A 23,735-nucleotide genomic window follows, 5' to 3' on the forward strand; every position below is an offset into this window, starting at 1 on the left:
GTACAGTTTGAGAGTATGCATCAAAATTTAAGACATGCACAATCCCCATCCTGTTCATACTGTCCCTAGGAGTTTCTCATAAGGCTGTAATTGTACAAGTTCACAAAAAATGTGTGCACAAAGTTCAAGATTTTTTTAAAGGGAAAAATTGGAAAAAACAAATGTCTATAAATAGGAGTGATAAAAACAACAAAATAAATAATGAATTTAACAAAAGAAAAATAATAGTGTAGGGTTATATTTACATAGGAAGAGAGCAACACTCTACTTTTGAGCTCAAAAAGCAAATTGTTGTGTTGTTAGGTGCTGTCAAGTCATTTCCGACTGAGAGCAACCCTGTGTACAACAGAATGAAACACTGCCTGGTCCTGCGCCATCTTCACAGTTGTTATGTTTGAGCCCATTGTTGAAACCACTGTGCCAGTCCATCTCGTTAAGGGTCTTCCTCTTTTTCACTCATCCTCTACTTTACCAAGCATGATGTCCTTCTCCAGGGACTGGTCCCTCCTGATAACATGTCCACTATGTGAGATGAAGTCTCGCCATCCTTGCTCTAAGAAGCATTCAAGCTGTATTACTTGCCTGACAAATTTGTTTGTTCTTCTGGCAGTCAGTCCATGGTATATTAAATATTCTTTGCCAACACCATAATTCAAAGACATCAGCTCTTCTTCAGTCTTTCTTATTCATTGTCCAGTTTTTGCGTGAATATGAGGTGACTGAAAATATCATGGCCTGGGTCAGGCATATCTTAGTCCACAAAATGACACCTTTGCGTTTTTAACACTTTGTAGGTCTTTTTGCAGCAGATTTGCCCAATGCAGTATATCATTTGATTTCTTAACTGCTGCTTCCATGGGTGTTGATTGTGGATCCAAGTGCAATGAAATCCTTGACAAGTTTTTTCTCGTTTATCGTGATGTTGCTTATTGGTCCAGTTGTGAGGATTTTTTATTTTCTTTATGTTGAGTTGTAATCCATATTGAAGGCTGTAGTCTTTGATCTTCATCAATAAGTGCTCCAAGTCATCTTCGCTTTCATCAGGAAAGGTTGTGTCATCTGCATGTCACAGGTTGTCAATGAGTCTTCCTCCAATCCTGATGGCATGTCGCATTCTTTTTCATATAGTCCAGTTTCTCACATTATTTGCTCAGCATACAGATTGAATAAGTGTGATAAAAGGATACAGCCCTGATGTGCAGCTTTTCTGATATTAAACCACACAATATCCCCTTGTTCTGTTCGAACGACTGCCTCTTGGTCTACGTACAGGTTCCTCATGAACATAATTAAGTGTTCTGAAAAAACAAATTGGAACAGTACTTATAAACTCATTTTATAAAATGTTTATATAAATCTATATGTTTACATACACAGAGAGGAAAGGCAGAAAGCATAGATACAAACGATGAAGTTTTCTAAATGCTATCAGTGATTTTCTTTGCATAACGGGACTGGTAATTTTTACTTCTTAACATTTTTTACAATGAGTATATGCCACTTTTACAAAAAAAAAAAGTATGTTTTATTGAACTTTATGTGATTCTTGATTAACCACTGTGGATTATTCACTTTATAAAGGAACTGTGCTTAATTTTAAGACCTAAACTTTTTTTTAGCATCTTTCTGAATCATCTCGTCTAAATTCAAATGATATTTTTTCAGCAAATTATATTAGTATTAATCTGAAAAGAAAAGAATTAGGAGCAGAGATTAGTCAAATTCTACTAAAGCTAGATGAAAATGAAACTTACCTGACAAAGTGTTTGTGTTATCTACCTTCTAATTACTACTTTATCTTTCGTACTTTGGACATATCATCAGGAGGGACCAGTCCCTGGAGAAGGACATCATCATGCTTGGTAGAGTAGAGAGTCATGAAAAAGAGGAAGAAGACCCTGTGAGATGGTTGATGCAGTGGCTGTACCAGTGGGCTCAAACACAGCAACTATTGTGAGGATGGTGCAGGACTGGGCAGTGTTTCGTTTTGTTGTACCTATTATAGGGTCACCAAGTTAGAACCGACTTGATGGTACCTAACAACAACAACAATTACTAGGTAATAACTAGGTAACGCTGGAGATTTTTTAGTTATTAGGTAATTACTACTTCTGAAAATGAGTATATTGATATGACTATTGCTGAAGTGATTCATCAGAGACCTGGCAAGTTACTTAAAAAAGAAAAATCATTGCCATCAAGTCAGTTCCGACTCATAGCGACCCTATACTCCTGCAATCTCTGATTATTCATCTGAAAATGAGGAAGAATAGTGCCTGCTTCAGCAGTTTGTTGTGTGGGCTTAATATGGAGCCATGACACTTTAAAAGTGCTCAAAAAAAAAAAAAGCCAAATATTATTATCTATATTATCTGTAAGAGAAAAGCCAGTAACCTAACTGTATTTTCTTTTAAGTAGATCAATGATTTTATTTAACATATATTGTAAGTAGGATTCTTCTTTCAGTGATTTCATGTTTATTTGTGCAAATACAAGCTCAATAATAGTCTCCTATTTTAGCTCACTGTCAAAATTAAGAAATGACATTCAAGAATGAATTTTCTAAACATTGAATGGTCATTTGAGAAAATGTTCCGTTTTTGACTTTAGTTCTCATCGAACCTCTGGAGAAACTTGGCCTTCTTATGATTAATTAATGTTTCCATTAGTCTGACTTATTAACGTAATAGTTCTTTTAAGGAGAACTAGTTTCAAAATTATTAATGACTCATTGAAAATTTTAATGTGTACCTTAATTCCAGAAATTTTAATTAGTTCTATGTTTGTTATGTTTAACTACCCCCCAAGCCTAAATAGAATATTTCAGTCTCATATGAGAATTACATTTATGATTTTTAAGTCCAACTGTTTTCATGGTATATGTCTTTGCGTATTTCCCAGTGTGAGTATTTTAAATAGGATTAGGTATTATTTCTGATCCTATGAAATGATATATGCATCTATTATACTTAAATATTATTTAAATAGAATGCAAAATTGAGATCCCAGTTATTATACATCATGTGGTAAGTATACTTATTTGTTAGTCAGCTGCCTTTCACAAATTCATATGGTACCAATAACTTCTCATAATCATTTCATGATTTGTATCACAGTTTGGATTTGTTTTTAAGGAAAAACCACATCTTTCATGTGATTTTTCTTATTCTTGAAAAACATAGATAAAAAGTAATATTATAATTTAAAACAGGAATAATAGATTATTTTAACTAGACATGAACTGTTTGGTCACTTACTGTCAGTGTAGACTGCCTGCCTAAAATATGTTTTAAATTAGAACAACTCTGAAAGACATAGATCTATTTTAAAATATTGGGTATCAGAATAAGTTCCTATTTAAAGGAGACTTGTATATAAAAAGCATTCTATATCTGAGAAAATAACTCATTTGCTTTTAGTTAACTGATTGAGAAATCTGTGTGAGTACAACATATATTTTCTTTTGGAGTTTGTTTCCACATGAGACTTAATATGTACCAAAAAAGTACCAAGCTCATCTATATTGGGGATATTGGGGCTAAAAAACTTGTATTTTCTTAGAAAACTCTATTCAAATTCTGAGTACCTAGTCCATGATAATTGGCTGATGGTTCTGTGTACTTTTTCATTAGCATATTGAAATAAAAATAAATCCATGAACTCTGTACCCTTTCATGTTACTTATCATTACCATATTCCTTTGACTGCTTTTATAGTTTCATTTTTAGAAACTGGTAAAATCTTGGCATAAGAACAATAACTAAAAAATCTTCCATTCTTCAATATCACTTTCCTAGAAACACAAATAATCTAGTATGATAGTTTTCAGGGTTTTTTTTCAGTTACCATCTGATTGCTTCAGTTTCTGCAAGCTAATAATCATTTTAGTGAGTAGTTTTTTTCTAAATTTAGTTTTGAGAAAAGACATCATTTTCTGATTCGTTTTCCAATTTGGAGTAGTTATTGTTTGGTTAGGTTTTATATCGTATACTTTGTTGAGTCTGGGGGCTAAAAATGTGTCTTGGCTGGTAGAAGAAAGATGAATTCAGTGTTTTTTAACTCCTAAGCCTTCATTTTAGCGAACTTCCCATTGTTTTCTCTAATCACTGCTTAGTACTTCCAGGCATTTGAATTCCACCAGCTGTACTCCTTGTTGTTAGGTTATCTGTATCAGAGTCATAATCATAATTCGCTTATCTTTCTTTGTAGCATCAGAGACTCCTTGAAATACTAGATACAGAGAAGGAACTGTTAAAAGAAAAAATAAAGGAAGCTTTGATTGAGCAGTCTCAAGAACAGAAGGTAATATTTTAAGCGTGCTTAGAATGTGGAAAGAATATCTTCTTTTACCTCGCTTGATACATTTAGTTTCTACCCACCTGTCTTATCATTTACAGGAAATATTAGAAAAATGTTTGGAGGAAGAAAGGCAACGAAATAAAGAGGCATTAGTATCTGCTGCAAAGGTATTTCCATGTGTAATAATGGGCTTCTTTGTAAGTAGTGGTATTAAAAGCTAAGTTCAGCTTTTTTTAGTGTGAAGTTCCATTCCAGAAAAATTAGGTTTGTTTTTTTCTTTTTCTTATTCTTCCTCTTACATTTAGGAAACTATTCATATTCTTATTAAATTCACGGTACCAGATTATGATGGTAATGAAATGGTTACAATATAGATTATGAATTACTTATTAAAATATGTATGTTGAGACACACTAATGTCCACTACTTAATGATAGATTCTTGTCAAGAAAATGTGTGTATGTATATTTACATTCATCAAGATAATGTGATTTTTTTAAAGCCAACTTAAAAAGCATCTCTCTAAGTAGTGTATTCATAGATACTAGGTATACACGTACCAACAAATAAATATATAGCACTAGCTTTTGTGTTGTGGATTTAAAATTTAGTAAACAAATACTGATGGTCTTATATGTGCCAATCACTATACCAGAGTTAGGAGTTCATATATGACTCGGAATTTTGCCTTTTTCTTAAGAAATTTACATCCAGGTAGGAAAAATATTACATATATGCCAATAAGGCAAGGAGGGATGTATTAAATTATTATGCATGTGTAGGTTTTATGTTCATATCGTAGAAGTTTTTAAGCAATAAATTACTTTTGAAATGAGCTTGAAGCTGGCTAGCATTCTGAATTGTGAGATTGGATTTTATTCTCTAGGTAAGGGAGACAAACTGAAATTTTTGAGCATAATTGAGCATAGGTGTGACATAATGGAAACCCTGGTGGCGTAGTGGTTAAGTGCTATGGCTGCTAACAAAGGGTCGGCAGTTCAGGCCTGCCTGGCGCTCCTTGGAAACTCTATGGGGCAGTACTACTCTGTCCTGTAGGGTCGCTATGAGTCGGAATCAACTCGATGGCACTGGGTGTGTGTGTGACATAATGATAACTAACATTCATTTTTGGGAAATTAGAGACAACAAAGCCTAGAGGCAGGGAAAGAATTAATAGAATGCATCAGAAGTCTTTCCAGTACTTAAAGACTTTTCCAGTGAAACTGATGATGATATTAATGAATGTGTTTTTTATTGTTGTTACGGTAAATGTATCAACATCTGGAGGAGATAGGTAACTTGGTGGATCAATTTTTTTTAAATAAAAGTATGTTAAATCAGGAAGTATTATAACCTAAATACCTCATTGCTGTGATTTCATTTTCTACATTGTAATTGTAAGAAACTACCGCTTGTTTTTTTTCATATTTTTTTTTTATTAACTTTTATTAAGCTTCAAGTGAACGTTTACAAATCCAATCAGTCTGTCACATATAAGTTTACATACATCTCACTCCCTACTCCCACTTGCTCTCCCCCTCTTGAGTCAGCCCTTTCAGTCTCTCCTTTCGTGACAATTTTGCCGGCTTCCCTCTCTCTCTATCCCCCCTCCAGACAGGAGTTGCCAACAGAATCTCAAGTGTCCACCTGATATAATTAGCTCACTCTTCATCAGCGTCTCTCTCCCACCCGCTGACCAGTCCCTTTCATGTCTGATGAGTTATCTTCGGGGATGGTTCCTGTCCTGTGCCAACAGAAGGTCTGGGGACCATGGCCGCCGGGATTCCTCTAGTCTCAGTCAGACCATTAAGTTTGGTCTTTTTATGAGAATTTGGGGTCTGTATCCCACTGATCTCCTGCTCCCTCAGGGGTCCTCTGCTGTGCTCCCTGTCAGGGCAGTCATCGATTGTGGCCGGGCACCAACTAGTTCTTCTGGTCTCAGGATGATGTAGGTCTCTGGTTCATGTGGCCCTTTCTGTCTCTTGGGCTCTTAGTTGTCGTGTGGCCTTGGTGTTCTTCATTTTCCTTTGCTCCAGGTGGGTTGAGACCAATTGCAGCATCTTAGATGGCCGCTTGTTAGCATTTAAGACCCCAGACGCCACATTTCAAAGTGGGATGCAGAATGATTTCATAATAGAATTATTTTGCCAATTGACTTAGAAGTCCCCGCAAACCATGTTCCCCAGACCCCCGCCCTTGCTCCGCTGACCTTTGAAGCATTCATTTTATCCCGGAAACTTCTTTGCTTTTGGTCCAGTCCAATTGAGCTGACCTTCCATGTATTGAGTGTTGTCTTTCCCTTCACCTAAAGCAGTTCTTATCTACTGATTAATCAATAAAAAACCCTCTCCCTCCCTCCCTCCCTCCCTCCCCCCCTCGTAACCACAAAAGTATGTCTTCTTCTCAGGTTTACTATTTCTCAAGATCTTGTAATAGTGGTCTTATACAATATTTGTCCTTTTGCCTCTGACTAATTTCGCTCAGCATAATGCCTTCCAGGTTCCTCCATGTTATGAAATGTTTCACAGATTCGTCACTGTTCTTTATCGATGTGTAGTATTCCATTGTGTGAATATACCACAATTTATTTACCCATTCATCCGTTGATGGACATCTTGGTTGCTTCCATCTTTTTGCTATTGTAAACAGAGCTGCAATAAACATGGGTGTGCATATATCTGTTTGTGTGAAGGCTCTTGTATCTCTAGGGTATATCCCGAGGAGTGGGATTTCTGGGTTGTATGGTAGTTCTATTTCTAACTGTTTAAGATAACGCCAGATAGATTTCCAAAGTGGTTGTACCATTTTACATTCCCACCAGCAGTGTATAAGAGTTCCAATCTCTCCGCAGCCTCTCCAACATTTATTATTTTGTGTTTTTTGCATTAATGCCAGCCTTGTTGGAGTGAGATGGAATCTCATCGTAGTTTTAATTTGCATTTCTCTAATGGCTAATGATCGAGAGCATTTTCTCATGTATCTGTTGGCTGCCTGAATATCTTCTTTAGTGAAATGTGTGTTCATATCCTTTGCCCACTTTTTGATTGGGTTGTTTGTCTTTTTGTGGTTGAGTTTTGACAGAATCATGTAGATTTTAGAGATCAGGCGCTGGTCGGAGATGTCATAGCTGAAAATTCTTTCCCAGTCTGTAGGTGGTCTTTTTACTCTTTTGGTGAAGTCTTTAGATGAGCATAGGTGTTTGATTTTTAGGAGCTCCCAGTTATCGGGTTTCTCTTCATCATTTTTGGTAATGTTTTGTATTCTGTTTATGCCTTGTATTAGGGCTCCTAGGTTTGTCCCAATTTTTTCTTCCATGATGTTTATCGTTTTAGTCTTTATGTTTAGGTCTTTGATCCACTTGGAGTTAGTTTTTGTGCATGGTGTAAGGTATGGGTCCTGTTTCATTTTTTTGCAAATGGATATCCAGTTATGCCAGCACCATTTGTTAAAAAGGCTGTCTTTTCCCCAATTAATTGACACTGGTCCTTTGTCAAATATCAGCTGCTCATACGTGGATGGATCTATGTCTGGGTTCTCAATTCTGTTTTGTTGGTCTATGTGCCTGTTGTTGTACCAGTACCAGGCTGTTTTGACTACTGTGGCTGTATAATAGGTTCTGAAATCAGGTAGAGTGAGGCCTCCCACTTTCTTCTTCTTTTTCAGTAATGCTTTGCTTATCCGGGGCTTCTTTCCCTTCCATATGAAATTGGTGATTTGTTTCTCTATCCCCTTAAAATATGACATTGGAATTTGGATTGGAAGTGCGTTAAATGTATAGATGGCTTTTGGTAGAATAGACATTTTTACTATGTTAAGTCTTCCTATCCATGAGCAAGGTATGTTTTTCCACTTAAGTATGTCCTTTTGAATTTCTTGTAGTAGAGCTTTGTAGTTTTCTTTGTATAGGTCTTTTACATCCTTGGTAAGATTTATTCCTAAGTATCTTATCTTCTTGGGGGCTACTGTGAATGGTATTGATTTGGTTATTTCCTCTTCGGTGTTCTTTTTGTTGATGTAGAGGAATCCAAGTGATTTTTGTATGTTTATTTTATAACCTGAGACTCTGCCAAACTCTTCTATTAGTTTCAGTAGGTTTCTGGAGGATTCCTTAGGGTTTTCTGTGTATATAATCATGTCATCTGCAAATAGTGATAACTTTACTTCCTCCTTGCCAATCCGGATACCTTTTATTTCTTTGTCTAGCCTAATTGCCCTGGCTAGGAATTCCAGCACGATGTTGAATAAGAGCGGTGATAAAGGGCATCCTTGTCTGATTCCCGTTCTCAAGGGAAATGCTTTCAGGTTCTCTCCATTTAGAGTGATATTGGCTGTTGGCTTTGCATAGATGCCCTTTATTATGTTGAGGAATTTTCCTTCAATTCCTATTTTGGTAAGAGTTTTTATCATAAATGGGTGTTGGACTTTGTCAAATGCCTTTTCTGCATCAATTGATAAGATCATGTGGTTTTTGTCTTTTTGTTTTATTTATGTGATGGATTACATTAATGGTTTTTCTGCTATTAAACCAGCCTTGCATACCTGGTATAAATCCCACTTGATCATGGTGTATTATTTTTTTGATGTGTTGTTGGATTCTATTGGCTAGAATTTTGTTGAGGATTTTTGCATCTATGTTCATGAGGGATATAGGTCTGTAATTTTCTTTTTTTGTAATGTCTTTACCTGGTTTTGGTATCAGAGAGATGGTGGCTTCATAGAATGAGTTGGGTAGTATTCCGTCATTTTCTATGCTTTGGAATACCTTCAGAAGTAGTGGTGTTAACTCTTCTCTGAAAGTTTGGTAGAACTCTGCAGTGAAGCCATCCGGGCCAGGGCTTTTTTTTGTTGGGAGTTTTTTGATTACCGTTTCAATCTCTTTTTTTGTTATGGGTCTATTTAGTTGTTCTACTTCTGAATGTGTTAGTTTAGGTAGGTAGTGTTTTTCCAGGAATTCATCCATTTCTTCTAGGTTTGCAAATTTGTTAGAGTACAATTTTTCATAATAATCTGAAATGATTCTTTTAATTTCATTTGGTTCTGTTGTGATGTGGTCCTTCTCGTTTCTTATTCGGGTTATTTGTTTCCTTTCCTGTATTTCTTTAGTCAGTCTAGCCAATGGTTTATCAATTTTGTTAATTTTTTCAAAGAACCAGCTTTTGGCTTTGTTAATTCTTTCAATTGTTTTTCTGTTCTTTTAATTCATTTAGTTCAGCTCTAATTTTTATTCTTTGTTTTCTTCTGGTGCCTGATGGATTCTTTTGTTGCTCACTTTCTATTTGTTCAAGTTGTAGGGACAGTTCTCTGATTTTGGCTCTTTCTTCTTTTTTCTATGTGTGCATTTATCGATATGAATTGACCTCTGAGCACTGCTTTTGCTGTGTCCCAGAGGTTTTGATAGGAAGTATTTTCATTCTCATTGCTTTCTATGAATTTCCTTATTCCCTCCTTGATGTCTTCTATAACCCAGTCTTTTTTCAGGAGGGTGTTGTTCATTTTCCAAGTATTTGATTTCTTTTCCCTAGTTTTTCTGTTATTGATCTCTAGTTTTATTGCCTTGTGGTCTGAGAAGATGCTTTGTAATATTTCGATGTTTTGGAGTCTGCAAAGGTTTGTTTTATGACCTAATATGTGGTCTATTCTAGAGAATGTTCCATGTGCACTAGGAAAAAAAGTATATTTTGCAGCAGTTGGGTGGAGAGTTCTGTGTAAGTCAAGGAGGTCAAGTTGGTTGATTGTTGTAATTAGATCTTCCGTGTCTCTATTGAGCTTCTTACTGGATGTCCTGTCCTTCTCCGAAAGTGGTGTGTTGAAGTCTCCTACTATAATTGTGGAGGTATCTATCTCACTTTTCAATTCTGTTAAAATTTGATTTATGTATCTTGCAGCCCTGTCATTGGGTGCATAAATATTTAATATGGTAATGTCTTCCTGATCAGTTGTCCCTTTTATCATTATATAGTGTCCTTCTTTATCCTTTGTGGTGGATTTAAGTCTAAAGTCTATTTTGTCAGAAATTAATATTGCTACTCCTCTTCTTTTTTGCTTATTGTTTGCTTGATATATTTTTTTCCATCCTTTGAGTTTTAGTTTGTTTGTGTCTCTAAGTCTAAGGTGTGTCTCTTGTAGGCAGCATATAGACGGATCGTGTTTCTTTATCCAGTCCGTGACTCTCTGTCTCTTTATTGGTGCATTTAGTCCATTTACATTCAGCGTAATTATAGATAAATAAGTTTTTAGTGCTGTCATTTTGATGCCTTTTTATGTGTGTTGTTGACAGTTTCATTTTTCCACATACTTTTTTGTGCTGAGGCGTTTTTCTTAGTAAATTGTGAGATCCTCATTTTCCTAGTGTTTGACTTTATGTTAGTTGAGTCGTTACGTTTTTCTTGGCTTTTATCTTGAGTTATAGAGTTGTTATAGCTTTTTGTGGTTACCTTATTATTTACCCCTATTTTTCTAAGTAAAAACCTAACTTGTAGTGTTCTATATCGCCTTGTATCACTCTCCATATGGCAGTTCTATGCCACCTGTATTTAGTCCCTCTTTTTGATTATTGTGATCTTTTACCTATTGACTTCCGTGATTCCCTGTTATGTGTATTTTTTTTTTTAATTAATCTTAATTTGTTTGTTTTTGTGATTTCCCTATTTGAGTTGATATCAGGACGTTCTGTTTTGTGACCTTGTGTTGTGCTGATATCTGATATTATTGGTTCTCTGACCAAACAATATCCTTTAGTATTTCTTGTAGCTTTGGTTTGGTTTTTGCAAATTCTCTAAACTTGTGTTTGTCTGTAAATATCTTAATTTCTCCTTCATATTTCAGAGAGAGTTTTGCTGGATATATGATCCTTGGCTGGCAGTTTTTCTCCTTCAGTGTTCTGTATATGTCGTCCCATTCCCTTCTTGCCTGCATGGTTTCTGCTGAGTAGTCTGAACGTATTGATTCTCCGTTGAAGGAAACCTTTGTTTTCTCCCTGGCTGCTTTTAAAATTTTCTGTTTATCTTTGGTTTTGGTGAGTTTGATGATAATATGTCTTGGTGTTTTTCTTTTTGGATCAATCTTAAATGGGATTCGATGAGCATCTTGGATAGATATCCTTTCGTCTTTCATGATGTCAGGGAAGTTTTCTGTCAGGAGTTCTTCAACTATTTTCTCTGTGTTTTCTGTCCCCCCTCCCTGTTCTGGGACTCCAATCACCCACAGGTTATCCTTCTTGATAGAGTCCCACATGATTCTTAGGGTTTCTTCATTTTTTTTAATTCTTTTATCTGATTTTTTTACAGCTATGTTGGTGTTGATTCTCTGGTCCTCCAGATGTCCCAGTCTGCATTCTAATTGCTCTCAGTTTTGGTGTGGAATCAAGGAATATCTACAATTATCTGAACAGGCTATTAAATGATTCTTGTCAGGAGAGCTGAGTGAGAGAACTGAGCTGAGCTGCCAGGTGCCTAAGTTGATTAAGACAGTGAGCCAAAATGAAAGGAACAGTCAAGCTTTTAATCACTTACTACAGTAGTATAAACAAGAGAAACCTGAAGAAGGTGTGCTGTCTTTCCTTCTCCCATATTTCCCCAGGAACAGTCTTTAGGTTGTCCAGGCTAGAGTCGGGTGGATCATTGCAGATGTTTGGACTATCATCCTGCCAAAGGATCCTCAAACAAAAGGCCGCTACGGTTTTATGGACCCCAGGACCTGAAGAGCAGGGCAAGGGGAAGAGCTAGTTGTGGGAAGTACTGAGTACTATGTCACAGTAGAGAAACATCATTAAGGTCCTTTCCCCTTTCCTGAAAGGAAGCTTCAACAGAGATGCCTGTGGAAGGCCTCACTGATAAAGAGGCCTCTATAATGAGGGGCTGGGCTAGGGATACAGATATTCAAAAGAGCATGGCTAGGGCACGGGCAGGGGTAGGTGAGTGAGCCCTTGGCTACAACACCCTTCAGAGACAGCGGCTTATTAGCTAGGCACCAAGTCGGCTTGGGGAGGGCAACTTTCTGCCTGAGGCCTGCCAGGTAAAGCCTTTGTAATTGCCTGTGGTCAGGCCTGGAAAATCACATGTGGGTTTTTAGGGCCCAGACTCCTGATTCCTCCCTTTTCTAATAGGTTTCTTTATACCCAGTTGCCGTGGGATAGATTCTAACTCACTTCAACCAAAAAGCATATGATTACAGTAATACAGAAGGCAGAGATAAGAATCTAGTTGTCTGCTATAAAGTCACATATTAAAGTGGTTTATAAGCATGTAAAACAATGCCTTTTTTTTTCATTTTGAAAAAATACATATTTTTCATAAAATATGTATAATACATTTAATATTATTAATTTTAAATGAATTAATTAAAAATGTTTTAAGTATTTCTTGGTTTGAATCCTAATATGATAAATGTTAAAATACATATCCTACATAAAAGCAGTTTGGAATACTAAATAATTTTTAAGAGTATAAAGGAATCCCAAGACCAGTTTGAAATTGACTACTGTTAGCTAGGGCTTGGTTTTCTTGAAGTTTAGAAATGCCATGAAAATTGACAGTACTATTTGTGTAAAAATCAAAAATAGATTTGATTTTATAGCAGTTATTAAATATGTATTAAAAACAGCAGTGTCAGAACAAACCCCATGGAATCAAAGCTTATGTCTTTGATGTTTACTTAAGTGTGTCTTATTTAAGGAAATATTGCTAAGTCACTCTTTTTTTTTTTTTTTTGAATTGGTCATTATTTATTTTAAAGCTTGAGAAAGAAGCAATGCAGGATGCAGTTTTAAAAGCTATAGAAGAAGAAAGAAAACATCTGGAAAAAGCCCATGCCGAAGAAAGGAAATTATGGAAGACTGAACATGCAAAAGACCAAGAGAAAGTATCTCAGGAAATTCAAAAGTCTATACAAGAACAAAGAAAGATAAGTCAGGTTAGTTAAAAGTAACTCTTTGGAAATACTTCCTTTTCTTTTTCAAGTATCCTTACTATTATTTTATCTTACTGAAACACACATTAGAGGACATATCACTATTTACCCTTTTTTTCTAATAATTTCTAATATATTTAATGTGCTTTCATTGCTCTGATATTGAAAACTTGGTAACTTATAATTTTTGCCTTTTACTCTATTTGTCAGAATTGAGAATCAAAATTTATGTTTAATCCAGGCTTTGAACCAATTCAGTCCCAGTCTGAACCCCTGCTGAGAATTTGCATCTCTAACAAGTTCCCTGCTGAGAATTTGCATTTTCACCCCTAGATATAGTGAGTGAGAATCTACATTTTAATAAGATTCCTAGGTGATTCTTATGTATAACTTCCTGAACTTGTTAGAAACGCAAATTCTTAGAAGGGAACTTGTTAGAAATATAAATTCTCAGCAGGGGCTCAAACTTGAACAAACCGGTTTGAAGCCCTGGTTTAATCATGACGACAACATTAAGGCTGTGTTTATCATACTTGTTTTTTCCTTGTCACAAGCACACGTATACATAACACAATCAATATAAGATAATATACACTATATTATTAATTTTATGATTAATTTAATCTAATTTCCAAGTCTGATTTGTATGTCTAAAACTTTAGTTTTTAGTAATAATTAATATACACATTTTTGTTATTTTGTTATTAATATAAAAAAATTAATATAGTACATCATAAATAATGGCTATGGTATTTTAAGGGATGTATATGGACCACCAAGTATGGCCTACAGATAAAATAACTTTTCATAACTTATCACAATTCAAAACTCTACTTCAATTTAATTATCAGTAATTGAATTTGCAAGGTTCTGTTTTACTTGGGTTTAGTCTTTTCTTTATTTGTACAATGCAGTACTTGAATAAATCTTCCCTTAAGAAGCAAAAAAAATACTCATTAAAGTTTTTCTTTCACATGTATTATAGTTTGTTGTTCAACCATGCAGTGATAAATGCTGCTAAAATGACTAACCTTTGAGGACAAACAATCTAGAAGAGTTTCTTATAGGCTCAATAACTAATCTTGATGAATCTCTAAAAAATTCAATGTTCCAAATAGTTTTTTCTTGTAGTTCAGAAGTTATATACTATAATTCTTTTCTTTCTGTGATTACTCTAGAAATTGCAGGATGTGCCCCCCGCTTATCAAAGTAATGGTAATCAATATTTTTTTCTTCCTTCTTGATCATGTAAGGATCAGAATTCTTCTACTCAATTTACTTTCTCCATAATTTTGTGCTACTATTGTTGTGAATTCTAATTCTGCATAGTTTAAAACCTTACACTAATTATACAGTGTATTCTTATTTATATTTATTATACAATAACTTTTTTTTCTTCGTTTTTTACTGCATCTCTGAACGGCCATCTGGGATCATTTTGCCCCAGTCTGAAGTGCATTCTCTTTATGTCATTTTCCTAATGCAGGGATCAGCAAACATTTTCTGTAAACTCCTACATCATACATAATTTAGCTTGCAGGCCATACTATCTCTGTAACAACTACCTAGTTCTGTTATTGTAATGTGAAAGTAGCCATAAAAAATATGCAGTGAAGGGATGTGGCTGTATTACAATATATTTATTGAAAGAGACCTGTGGCCTGTACTTTACCAACTCTTGCGCTAATTGAAAACTATTATAGGTTTTGTTTGTTTGAAAATGACTTTATTTTACCTTCATTTTCAGTAGGACATTTTTTGCTGGGTATAGAATTCTAGCTTGCCCATTATATTCTTTTAGTATTTAAGATATCCTCCCACTGTCTTCTCTCTTCCATTACTGCTGTTATAGAGTCAGATTTCAGTTTCTCTGCTACCCCTTTGAAAACGATCTTTCGTTTTCTGTGTGTGTGTTTAAACTTTTCTCTTTGCCTGTCTTTTTCAATAGTTTTATAGGTTTATATTTCCACTGCTTGGAGTTCAGTGGGCTTAATGAATCTATAGCTAGATTTGTTTTATCACTTCTAGAATGTATGCAGCTATTATGTCTTCAAGTGTTGGCTCTGCCAATGACTAAAATATGGTCAAGGTATGTGGGCATATCACTATGTAAAATTTAGTCGAATTCACCTTATTTCATTCTTTGATTGAAGGCTTTTTGCTGATAGTATTCAAAAGGAAAAAATACTAAGTTTGGAGCACAAGATTTTATGAATCTCTTATCTTTAGAAAACCACTTATTTCTTTTTCCTCGACTTAGAGAAAATGATCATCAGGCTTAATGTTGATGAGTTTTTATCTGATGTAGTATCTATGTGGGATAATATTATACTTAATATTATGGTAGATAAATAAGTAGGTCAGGGGTTCACGTGGTAGATTTATTTTCATAAAAGTATATGTTTACTACAAAATAAACCACACTATGTATGTTTTTAGGTTTGGTTTGTATACTGTTTTTTTGCAGAAGAACACCTTTCGTAGTAAGAAAATTCACATCAACCCCCAAGTTTGGGGAACACTGCATTAACATTTTATCACTGACATTTTGGGGGATCACCTGATACAAACACAATAGCGAAAATGTTTTATATCTTGAGAGAATGTTCTGGAATACCAGTGGTCATTGGACTCTAGTTTGAGTAACACTCTTTTTTACTGCATTTGAAAATAAGTAGATTAAAAGAAGGTGGATTATATTATAAAATAGGTTAGTTTAGAGTTTACATATCTTTCCATGTTGCTTTGGCTTTCTCATAATAAATAGACTACCAGTAAATTTCCAATCAGCATGTAAAGTTTTGCGCAACTGGTATCTGTCGGTTGTGCAAAATTTTACATGCTGATTTTTTTGGTATCTGTCACATAAACTATCACCAGATGCAATGTGATTCATGTTAGTATCATTGTAAGTTTTTGATGGCCTTCATTTGTCTCTTTGTTGGCCTTCATTTGTCTCTGTTTTTCTTATTATTGTAGTTTTATTTTTTGCCTTTTACTGAAAACCAGGTGTAACTCTCAGTCCAATTTCAGTAGAGTAAAATGAAACTAACAATATGCCTGTAAATGGTAACATTATGACTTTTTTGATTTTTCTGAGATAAATATGCTGTAATAAACTAAAAGAAATAATTTGAATAATTTAGAAAACAATATGCCTACAAGGAGTAATATTTTTCTAAATTCTCAAGGAAAAATGCAAATTAATAAAACCTCTGATTAAAATCACTCAGAAAAATAAATATTATGCTAAATGTAAAATAATAAAAGCTGTGTGATAGATATATTTACAACATCAACAACAAAAACAAGCACTTTTTGGGGCTGCTTATGTATAACCAGACACCTCATAGGATTTGGTTTCCTGATTTGGAGGTCTAGGGTCATGGTTTCATGGGCCATCCTAGTTAAGTTGCCTGATACGTTCAGTGCCTCTGTTCTACCTCCTAGTTCATTGCTTAGTGTCTGGGGTCTTAAAAGCTTGCAAGTGACCATCCAAGGTACAATATTTGCTCTCTATTCACCTGGAGCAACAGAGAAAGAAGGAGAGTCAGGAATAGGCGGGGGAAATGGAATGTGTGGCTAATTGCCTTTCTGAACAGTAGTCTACTTTGCCGTAAGATCAGAAGAACTGGATGGTGTTCGGCTACCACTACTGAACGCTTAAATCAACGATCCTATAGAATAATCCTAATCAAAAGGAGAAAAAATGCAAACACATTTTCAAATTCTCATGGAATCCAGATTTTCTGGAACCTTGGAGACTGGATGAATCCCTGAAACCATTGTCCTGAGATAAGCTTTAAACCTTAAACCAAAAATATCCCCTGAAGCCTTCTTAAAAGCAAACAGTAGTGTAGCTTAACGGCAAATAATGTCTGCCTTGAGCATTTTGTTCTTTTAAGAACTATCTACATGGGATCAGATTGACAACAGTGACTGGAAAAGATTAGATAGGAACCTTAGGAGCAGTGAGTTTATGATAATGGGGTAGGAACAATTCCGAAAAGGAGGATGAGAGTGTTTGCACAACTTGGAGAAATATAATCAGTGACACTGAATTTTGCCTGTAGAAATTCTTGAATTGGTGTATGTTAAGCTGCGTATCGAAGTATGAATCTAGGAAAATTGGAAATCGTCAAAAATGAAATGGAACACATAAACATCGATATCCTAGGCATTAGTGAGCTAAAATGGACTGGTATTGGCCATTTTGAATCGGACAATCATATAGTCTACTATGCCGGGAATGACAACTCGAAGAGGAATGGTGTTGCATTCATTATCAAAAAGAACGTTTCAAGATCTATCCTAAAGTGCAGTGCTGTCAGTGATAGGATAATATCCATACTCCTACAAGGAAGACCAGTTAATACGACTATTATTCAAATAAACGCACCAACCACTAGAGCCAAAGATGAAGAAATAGAAGATTTTTATCAGCTGCTGCAGTCTGAAATTGATTGAACATGCAATCAAGATGCATTGATAATTACTAGCGTTTGGAATGCAAAAGTTGGAAACAAAGAAGAAGGATCAGTGGTTGGAAAATATGGCCTTGGTGATAGAAGCAATGCTGGAGATCAAATGATAGAATTTTGCAAGATCAACGACTTCTTCATTGCAAATACCTTCTTTCACCAACATAAACAGCAACCATACACATGGACCTCACCAGATGGAACACACAGAAATCAAATTGACTACATCTGTGGAAAGAGATGATGCAAAAGCTCAGTATCATCAGTCAGAACAAGGCCAGGGGCCGACTGTGGAACAGACCATCAATTGCTCATATGCAAGTTCAAGCTGAAACTGAAGAAAATCAGAGCAAGTCCATGAGAGCCAAAATACAACCTTGAGTATATCCCACCTGAGTTTAGAGACCATCTCAAGAATAGATTTGACGCATTATAACACTAGTGACCGCAGACCAGAGGAGTTGTGGAATGATATCAAGGACATCATCCATGAAGAAAGCAAGAGGTCACTGAAAAGACAGGAAAGAAAGAAAAGACCAAGATGGATATCAGAGGAGACTCTGAAACTTGCTCTTGAGCATTGAGCAGCTAAAGGAAAAGGAAGAATTGATGAAGTAAAAGAACTGAACAGAAGATTTCAAAGGGCCTCGAGAAGACAAAATAAAGTATTATAATGACATGTGCAAAGAGCTGGAGATGGAAAACCAAAAGGGGAGAACATGCTCAGCGTTTCTCAAGCTGAAAGAACTGAAGAAAAAATTCAAGCCTCGAGTTGCAATAGTGAAGGATTCCATGGGGAAAATATTAAATGACGCAGGAAGCATCAAAAGAAGATGGAAGGAATACACAGAGTCATTATACCAAAAAGAATTAGTCGATATTCAACCATTTCAAGAGGTGGCATATGATCAGGAACCGAAGGCACTGAAGAAAGAAATCCAAGCTGCTCTGAAGGCATTGGTGAAAAACAAGGCTCCAGGAATTGATGGAATATCAATTGAAATGTTTCAACAAACAGATGCAGCACTGGAGGTGCTCACTCGTCTGTTCAAGAAATATGGAAGACAGCTTGCTGGCCAACTGATTGGAAGAGATCCATATTTATGCCTATTCCCAAGAAAGGTGATCCAACAGAATGTGTAAATTATCAAACAATATTGTTAGTATCACTGGCAAGCAAAATTCTGCTGAAGATCATTCAAAAACGGCTGCAGCAGTAAATCGACAGGGAACTGCCAGAAATTGAGGCCGATTTCAGAAGAGGACGTGGAACGGGGGATATCATTGCTGATGTCAGATGGATCCTGGCTGAAAGCAGAGAATACCAGAAGGATGTTTACCTGTGTTTTATTGATTACGTAAAGGCATTCAACTGTGTGGATCATAACGAACTATGGATAACACTGCGAAGAATAGGAATTCCAGAACACTTAATTGTGCTCATGAGGAACCTTTACATAGATCAAGAGGCAGTCATTCGGACAGAACAGGGGGATACTGCATGGTTTCAAGTCAGGAAAGGTGTGCGTCAGGGTTGTATTCTTTCACCATACCTATTTAATCTGTATGCTGAACAAATAATCCGAGAAGCTGGACTATATGAAGAAGAACGGGGCACCAAGATTGGAGGAAGACTCATTAACAACCTGCGTTATGCGGATGACACAACTTTGCTTGCTGAAAGTAAAGAGGGCTCGAAGCACTTACTAATGAAGATGAAAGACCACAGCCTTCAGTATGGATTGCACCTCAACGTAAAGAAAACAAAAATCCTCACAACTGGACCAGTGAGCAACATCATGATAAATGGAGAAAAGATCGAAGTTGTCAAGGATTTCATTTTCCTTGGATCTACAATCAACAGCCATGGAAGCAGCAGTCAAGAAATCAAAAGATGCATTGCATTGGGTAAATCTGCTGCAAAAGACCTCTTCAAACTGTTGAAGAGCAAAGATGTCACCCCGAAGACTAAGGTGAGCCTGACCCAAGCTGTGGTATTTTTAATTGCATCATATGCATGTGAAAGCTGGACAATGAATAAGGAAGACCAAAGAAGAGTTGACGCCTTTGAATTGTGGTGTTGGCGAAGAATATTGAATATACCACGGACTGCCAAAAGAACGAAGAAATCTGTCTTAGAAGAAGTACAACCGGAATGCTCCTTAGAAGAAAGGATGGCGAGACTGTGTGTTACATACTTTGGACATGTTGTCAGGAGGGATCAGTCCCTGGAGAAGGACATCATGCTTGGCAGAGTACAGGGTCAGCAGAAAAGAGGAAGACCCTCAATGAGGTGGATTGACACAGTGGCTGCAACAATGAGCTCAGGCGTAACAACGATTTGTAAGGATGGCACAGGACCAGGCAGTGTTTTGTTCTGTTGTGCATAGGGTCGCTATGAGTTGGAACCAACTCTACGGCACCTAACAACAACAACAACAACAACAAGCTGCGTATATTCTCAACATCAAAAAATAAACTATTAAAAATTAAAAAACAATAAAAGATTGTCACCTGCAAGAAAAATAGGCATTTAAGAGACAATATACAATAAATATTCTTGAAGAGAACATTTTCAGGAAGACACTTGATAATACTTAATTGCATTCATCCTAGCTTCTCAGATAAGTGTATAGGCATCACTTCATTAATTAATCACATTAATTCTCTTGGAAAAACAAACTGAAAAAACCAGTAGAGTATTACGGATTTTTTGATCCTCTGATGTTAATTAGTAACTCTAATTTACCAAAATTGCAGGACCAGAAATACAATTTATAATTAATCTTTATCCCCAGGCTACTAGTGATAAGAATCTTAAATCTTGCCTCTTAACCCGTTCATACCCTGAGGATTATATCTGTAGCTTTCATATTTGTAATTAATGTCCTTGATACTCTTTTTAGGAAAATCCCTGGAATATTAGTATTACAAAATTTGAAAGAACATTATCATCTTTTATAATAATTGGGAAAACAATAATAGGATTAGTAGTCCGTGTTCAAGTTTCATTTGTTGGATTTATTCTAAACAAATATATTAGGCTAGTTCTAACTAGAGAGCTATTTTTATGGAAGTTTTTCTTCAGCTTTGGCTGCAGAAAATATTAATACAATGGTAGTGGTAGTGGTGGTGATGGTAGATACAGTAATAATTGTAACAGTAATAATTAATTCTGTTCTCATTAAGTGCCAGGCACTTTTCTAATTGTTTTATATGGTGGATCTTGTTTAATCTTTGCTATTCATTTAATCATTAAAATACACCTTATGGGACAGGAACTGTTACTCCCATTTTACAGACGAGGGAACCAAAGCTTTTGGAGATTATGTAATTTGGTCAAGGCCATACAGCTCCTTAGAGGAGGAATAGACAGGATTCAAAACCAAGTAGTCTAACTTAAGAGAGCTTGCGGTTTACCACTACAGTGTTCTATTTCCCAGTGTTCTCATCTTAGAATAAAACACAGATTCATCTCAATCATTTAATGTGTGATTTAAATGATCTTTGAAAATGAATAGATAATTTCAATAGGAAAAACTTGAAGAAGGGATTATTTTCATTTATTTATTCATTCAGTAATATTTATTGAGCATCTACTTGTGTATTGGGAAACCCTGGTTGCATAGTGGTTAAGAGCTACGGCTGCTAACCAAGTGGTCGGTAGTTCGAATCCACCAGACGCTCCTTGGAAACTCTGTGGGGCAGTTCTACTCCGTCCTGTAGGGTCGCTATGAGTTGGAATCGACTCAGTGGCAATGGGTTCTTTGACAGCTGGTTGAGAGAGCCTGAAAAGCCACCATGCAGGGTACTGCAAACAGCTTGAGTACTGGCTGAAGGGACTGACTTCATGAGAATCTGAAAGCAATTTTTAAACTCTAAGGTTTAGGTCACTTTGCCGCACACAAATGTTTCTCTAGTTAAAAGAACCCTGAAAATAAACCTTATAATTAGCAACATTAAGTGTTCCTTTGACCACTAAGTCATAGAAATGAGGAAAGAATAGTGTGGGTAGAAGCAAAAAACATCAGTGTAAACTCAAACATTTCTCCTAAGAAATGTAAGGGAAAATAAAATTGTTTTAACAATTTTAAACAATAAAATTGTTTTAACAATTTTAAACAATAAAATTGTTTCTGCTTTATAGTTTACCTGTAGGTATTCTCTATGTTAATACTGGCATTAACGGAGGAGATAAATGTTAAACTTTGACAGAAAACACAACACCTAAGGATTGTGGTAGAGATTTTTCAGAACTTAATTTGAGAGATCTTTTTGTTTGGCTTTGCTCATTCGCTAAGACTAAATGATAGTGTTGATTGTAGATTCATACTTTTTTTTAAGTAATTAAGAAGAAAGTGTATGACTCTGGCTTATTTGATTTTCATATTAAATTAATTCTGTGTGCTTTTAAAATCCATCCTATAGAATGGAAAGTACATATATTACTGACACCAAAGTGAGCAAAAAGAGATTAGTCATTAAGGTTGCTGTCCTAGCAAAGTCCTGTAAAAGGACTCCAGTGCATACAGACACTTAAACTACGTTTGACGTTGGAAGCTCTTTGTAATAGTTCACAACCACATTCACTGCAGTTTGGGGTTATGTTCTCCCCAAAACCCACAGACATTACAATCAGTGGTTAAATTTTCTTTAAGAAATTTAGCATTGCCATTTGAGTCTTCTTTTAAAAAAGGAAATAAAATTTCTATTTTAGCTTACCAGGCCAGATGGTTTCATAACCCTGAAGTAATTTTTCTCTATTGACTTCTTTAGTTTTGATTCGTTAGTTTTTTTTTTTAAGTTTTTATTTATGATATTTTGATACTGACCTAATTAATAATAGATAAAATGGTGACATTTTTAATTGTCAGAAGTATACTAAAGACAAATGAAAAAATAGTGCATCAACTTACTTTCTAATTTTCAAGACCTTTTCCTCTTGTTATATTTCCTATGGAACAGCCATCTACCAATTACCCAGTCCAGAGAACTGGAATTCATCTTGGCTCCCTCTCCCTCATTCTGTTCTCATACTACTTTAGTCATTAGAACTTTCCCATTTTACCTGTTAAATTGTCATTAAACAGGTACAGTTGCTTCCAACCGGCTATCATTGTCTTAGTACTTACCTTGGCGTTCTACCTAGACTTCTTTGCCTTCACTGTTATCCCTTTTCAATTTGAAATAATGAGTAATGTCATTCTTCCACATTACATTCTTCAATGCTTCCCCATAGCCTATAAAATAATGTCCATACTACTTAGCATGAAATATAAATCTTTAAGTGTCATGGTCCCTATCTCTCCAGCTCGTCTTCTGCAACTTTGTTCACACTTCACGCTTTTAGTACCAATATACCATGTTATTTTATACCTTGGACCTTTGGTCATACTGTGCCTTCAGCTTGAGGTGCCATTGCTTTCCTAACAAAATTCACTCTAAGTTATCATTTCATAATTCAGCATTTCTTCATCCAGAAAACACCTCTTTCCAAATCCTGCTTGGGTCAAGTATTCTTCCTCCTACTTTCATATTAAAAAAAAACCCAAAACCCAAAACCCACTGCCGTCGAGTGGATTCCGACTCATAGCGACCCTATAGGACAGAGTAGAACTGCCCCATAGAGCTTCCAAGGAGCGCCTGGCGGATTTGAACTGCCGACCCTTTGCCCTTAACCACTTTCATATATAGTTTCATATATAGTATACAATTATACCACTGGTCTGCCATTTTGTATTTCTGTCTTCTCTTGCTAGTTTATAAGCATCTTGAAAATGGTTGCTGCATCTTGAACAACCAGTGTTAGATGGTACAGGAAGAATAATGCTTTCATGAAACATGTTAATCTTCAAAAAATGGACTTAAGTCTTCTACAACACAATCTGGTTTTAGAGTTTTGGTTGGTATTTAAATGAAGCATCTTACCAAGAGTAGAGTCACCAAAAATAGTTTTGTGGGTGTTATGTTCCCTATTAAAAAAGTATTATTCAAATTCTCTGTTGTGTGCCAAAATGAGATGATTCTTATTATTGTTATTCAATGAAG

The 23,735-nt window shown here is 35.7% G+C and overlaps 1 protein-coding gene across 14 annotated transcripts in view; it reads left to right on the forward strand.

The window, feature by feature from the left end:
* Positions 1-23,735, forward strand: part of CCDC91 (coiled-coil domain containing 91) — a 457,065-nt gene that overhangs the window by 338,793 nt on the left and 94,537 nt on the right. For 13 of the 14 annotated variants that reach the window (XM_049882721.1, XM_049882732.1, XM_049882720.1 and 10 more), the window contains 3 exons: positions 4,210-4,302; positions 4,398-4,466; positions 13,033-13,209. In XM_049882721.1, coding sequence (XP_049738678.1) covers positions 4,210-4,302; positions 4,398-4,466; positions 13,033-13,209 — 339 coding nt within the window. The remainder of the gene's footprint in view (positions 1-4,209; positions 4,303-4,397; positions 4,467-13,032; positions 13,210-23,735) is intronic. The other variant, XM_049882730.1, reaches the window with a different exon arrangement.

Source organism: Elephas maximus, chromosome 4 (genome assembly GCF_024166365.1).
Source record: "Elephas maximus indicus isolate mEleMax1 chromosome 4, mEleMax1 primary haplotype, whole genome shotgun sequence".
NCBI classification, from domain to species: domain Eukaryota; kingdom Metazoa; phylum Chordata; class Mammalia; order Proboscidea; family Elephantidae; genus Elephas; species Elephas maximus.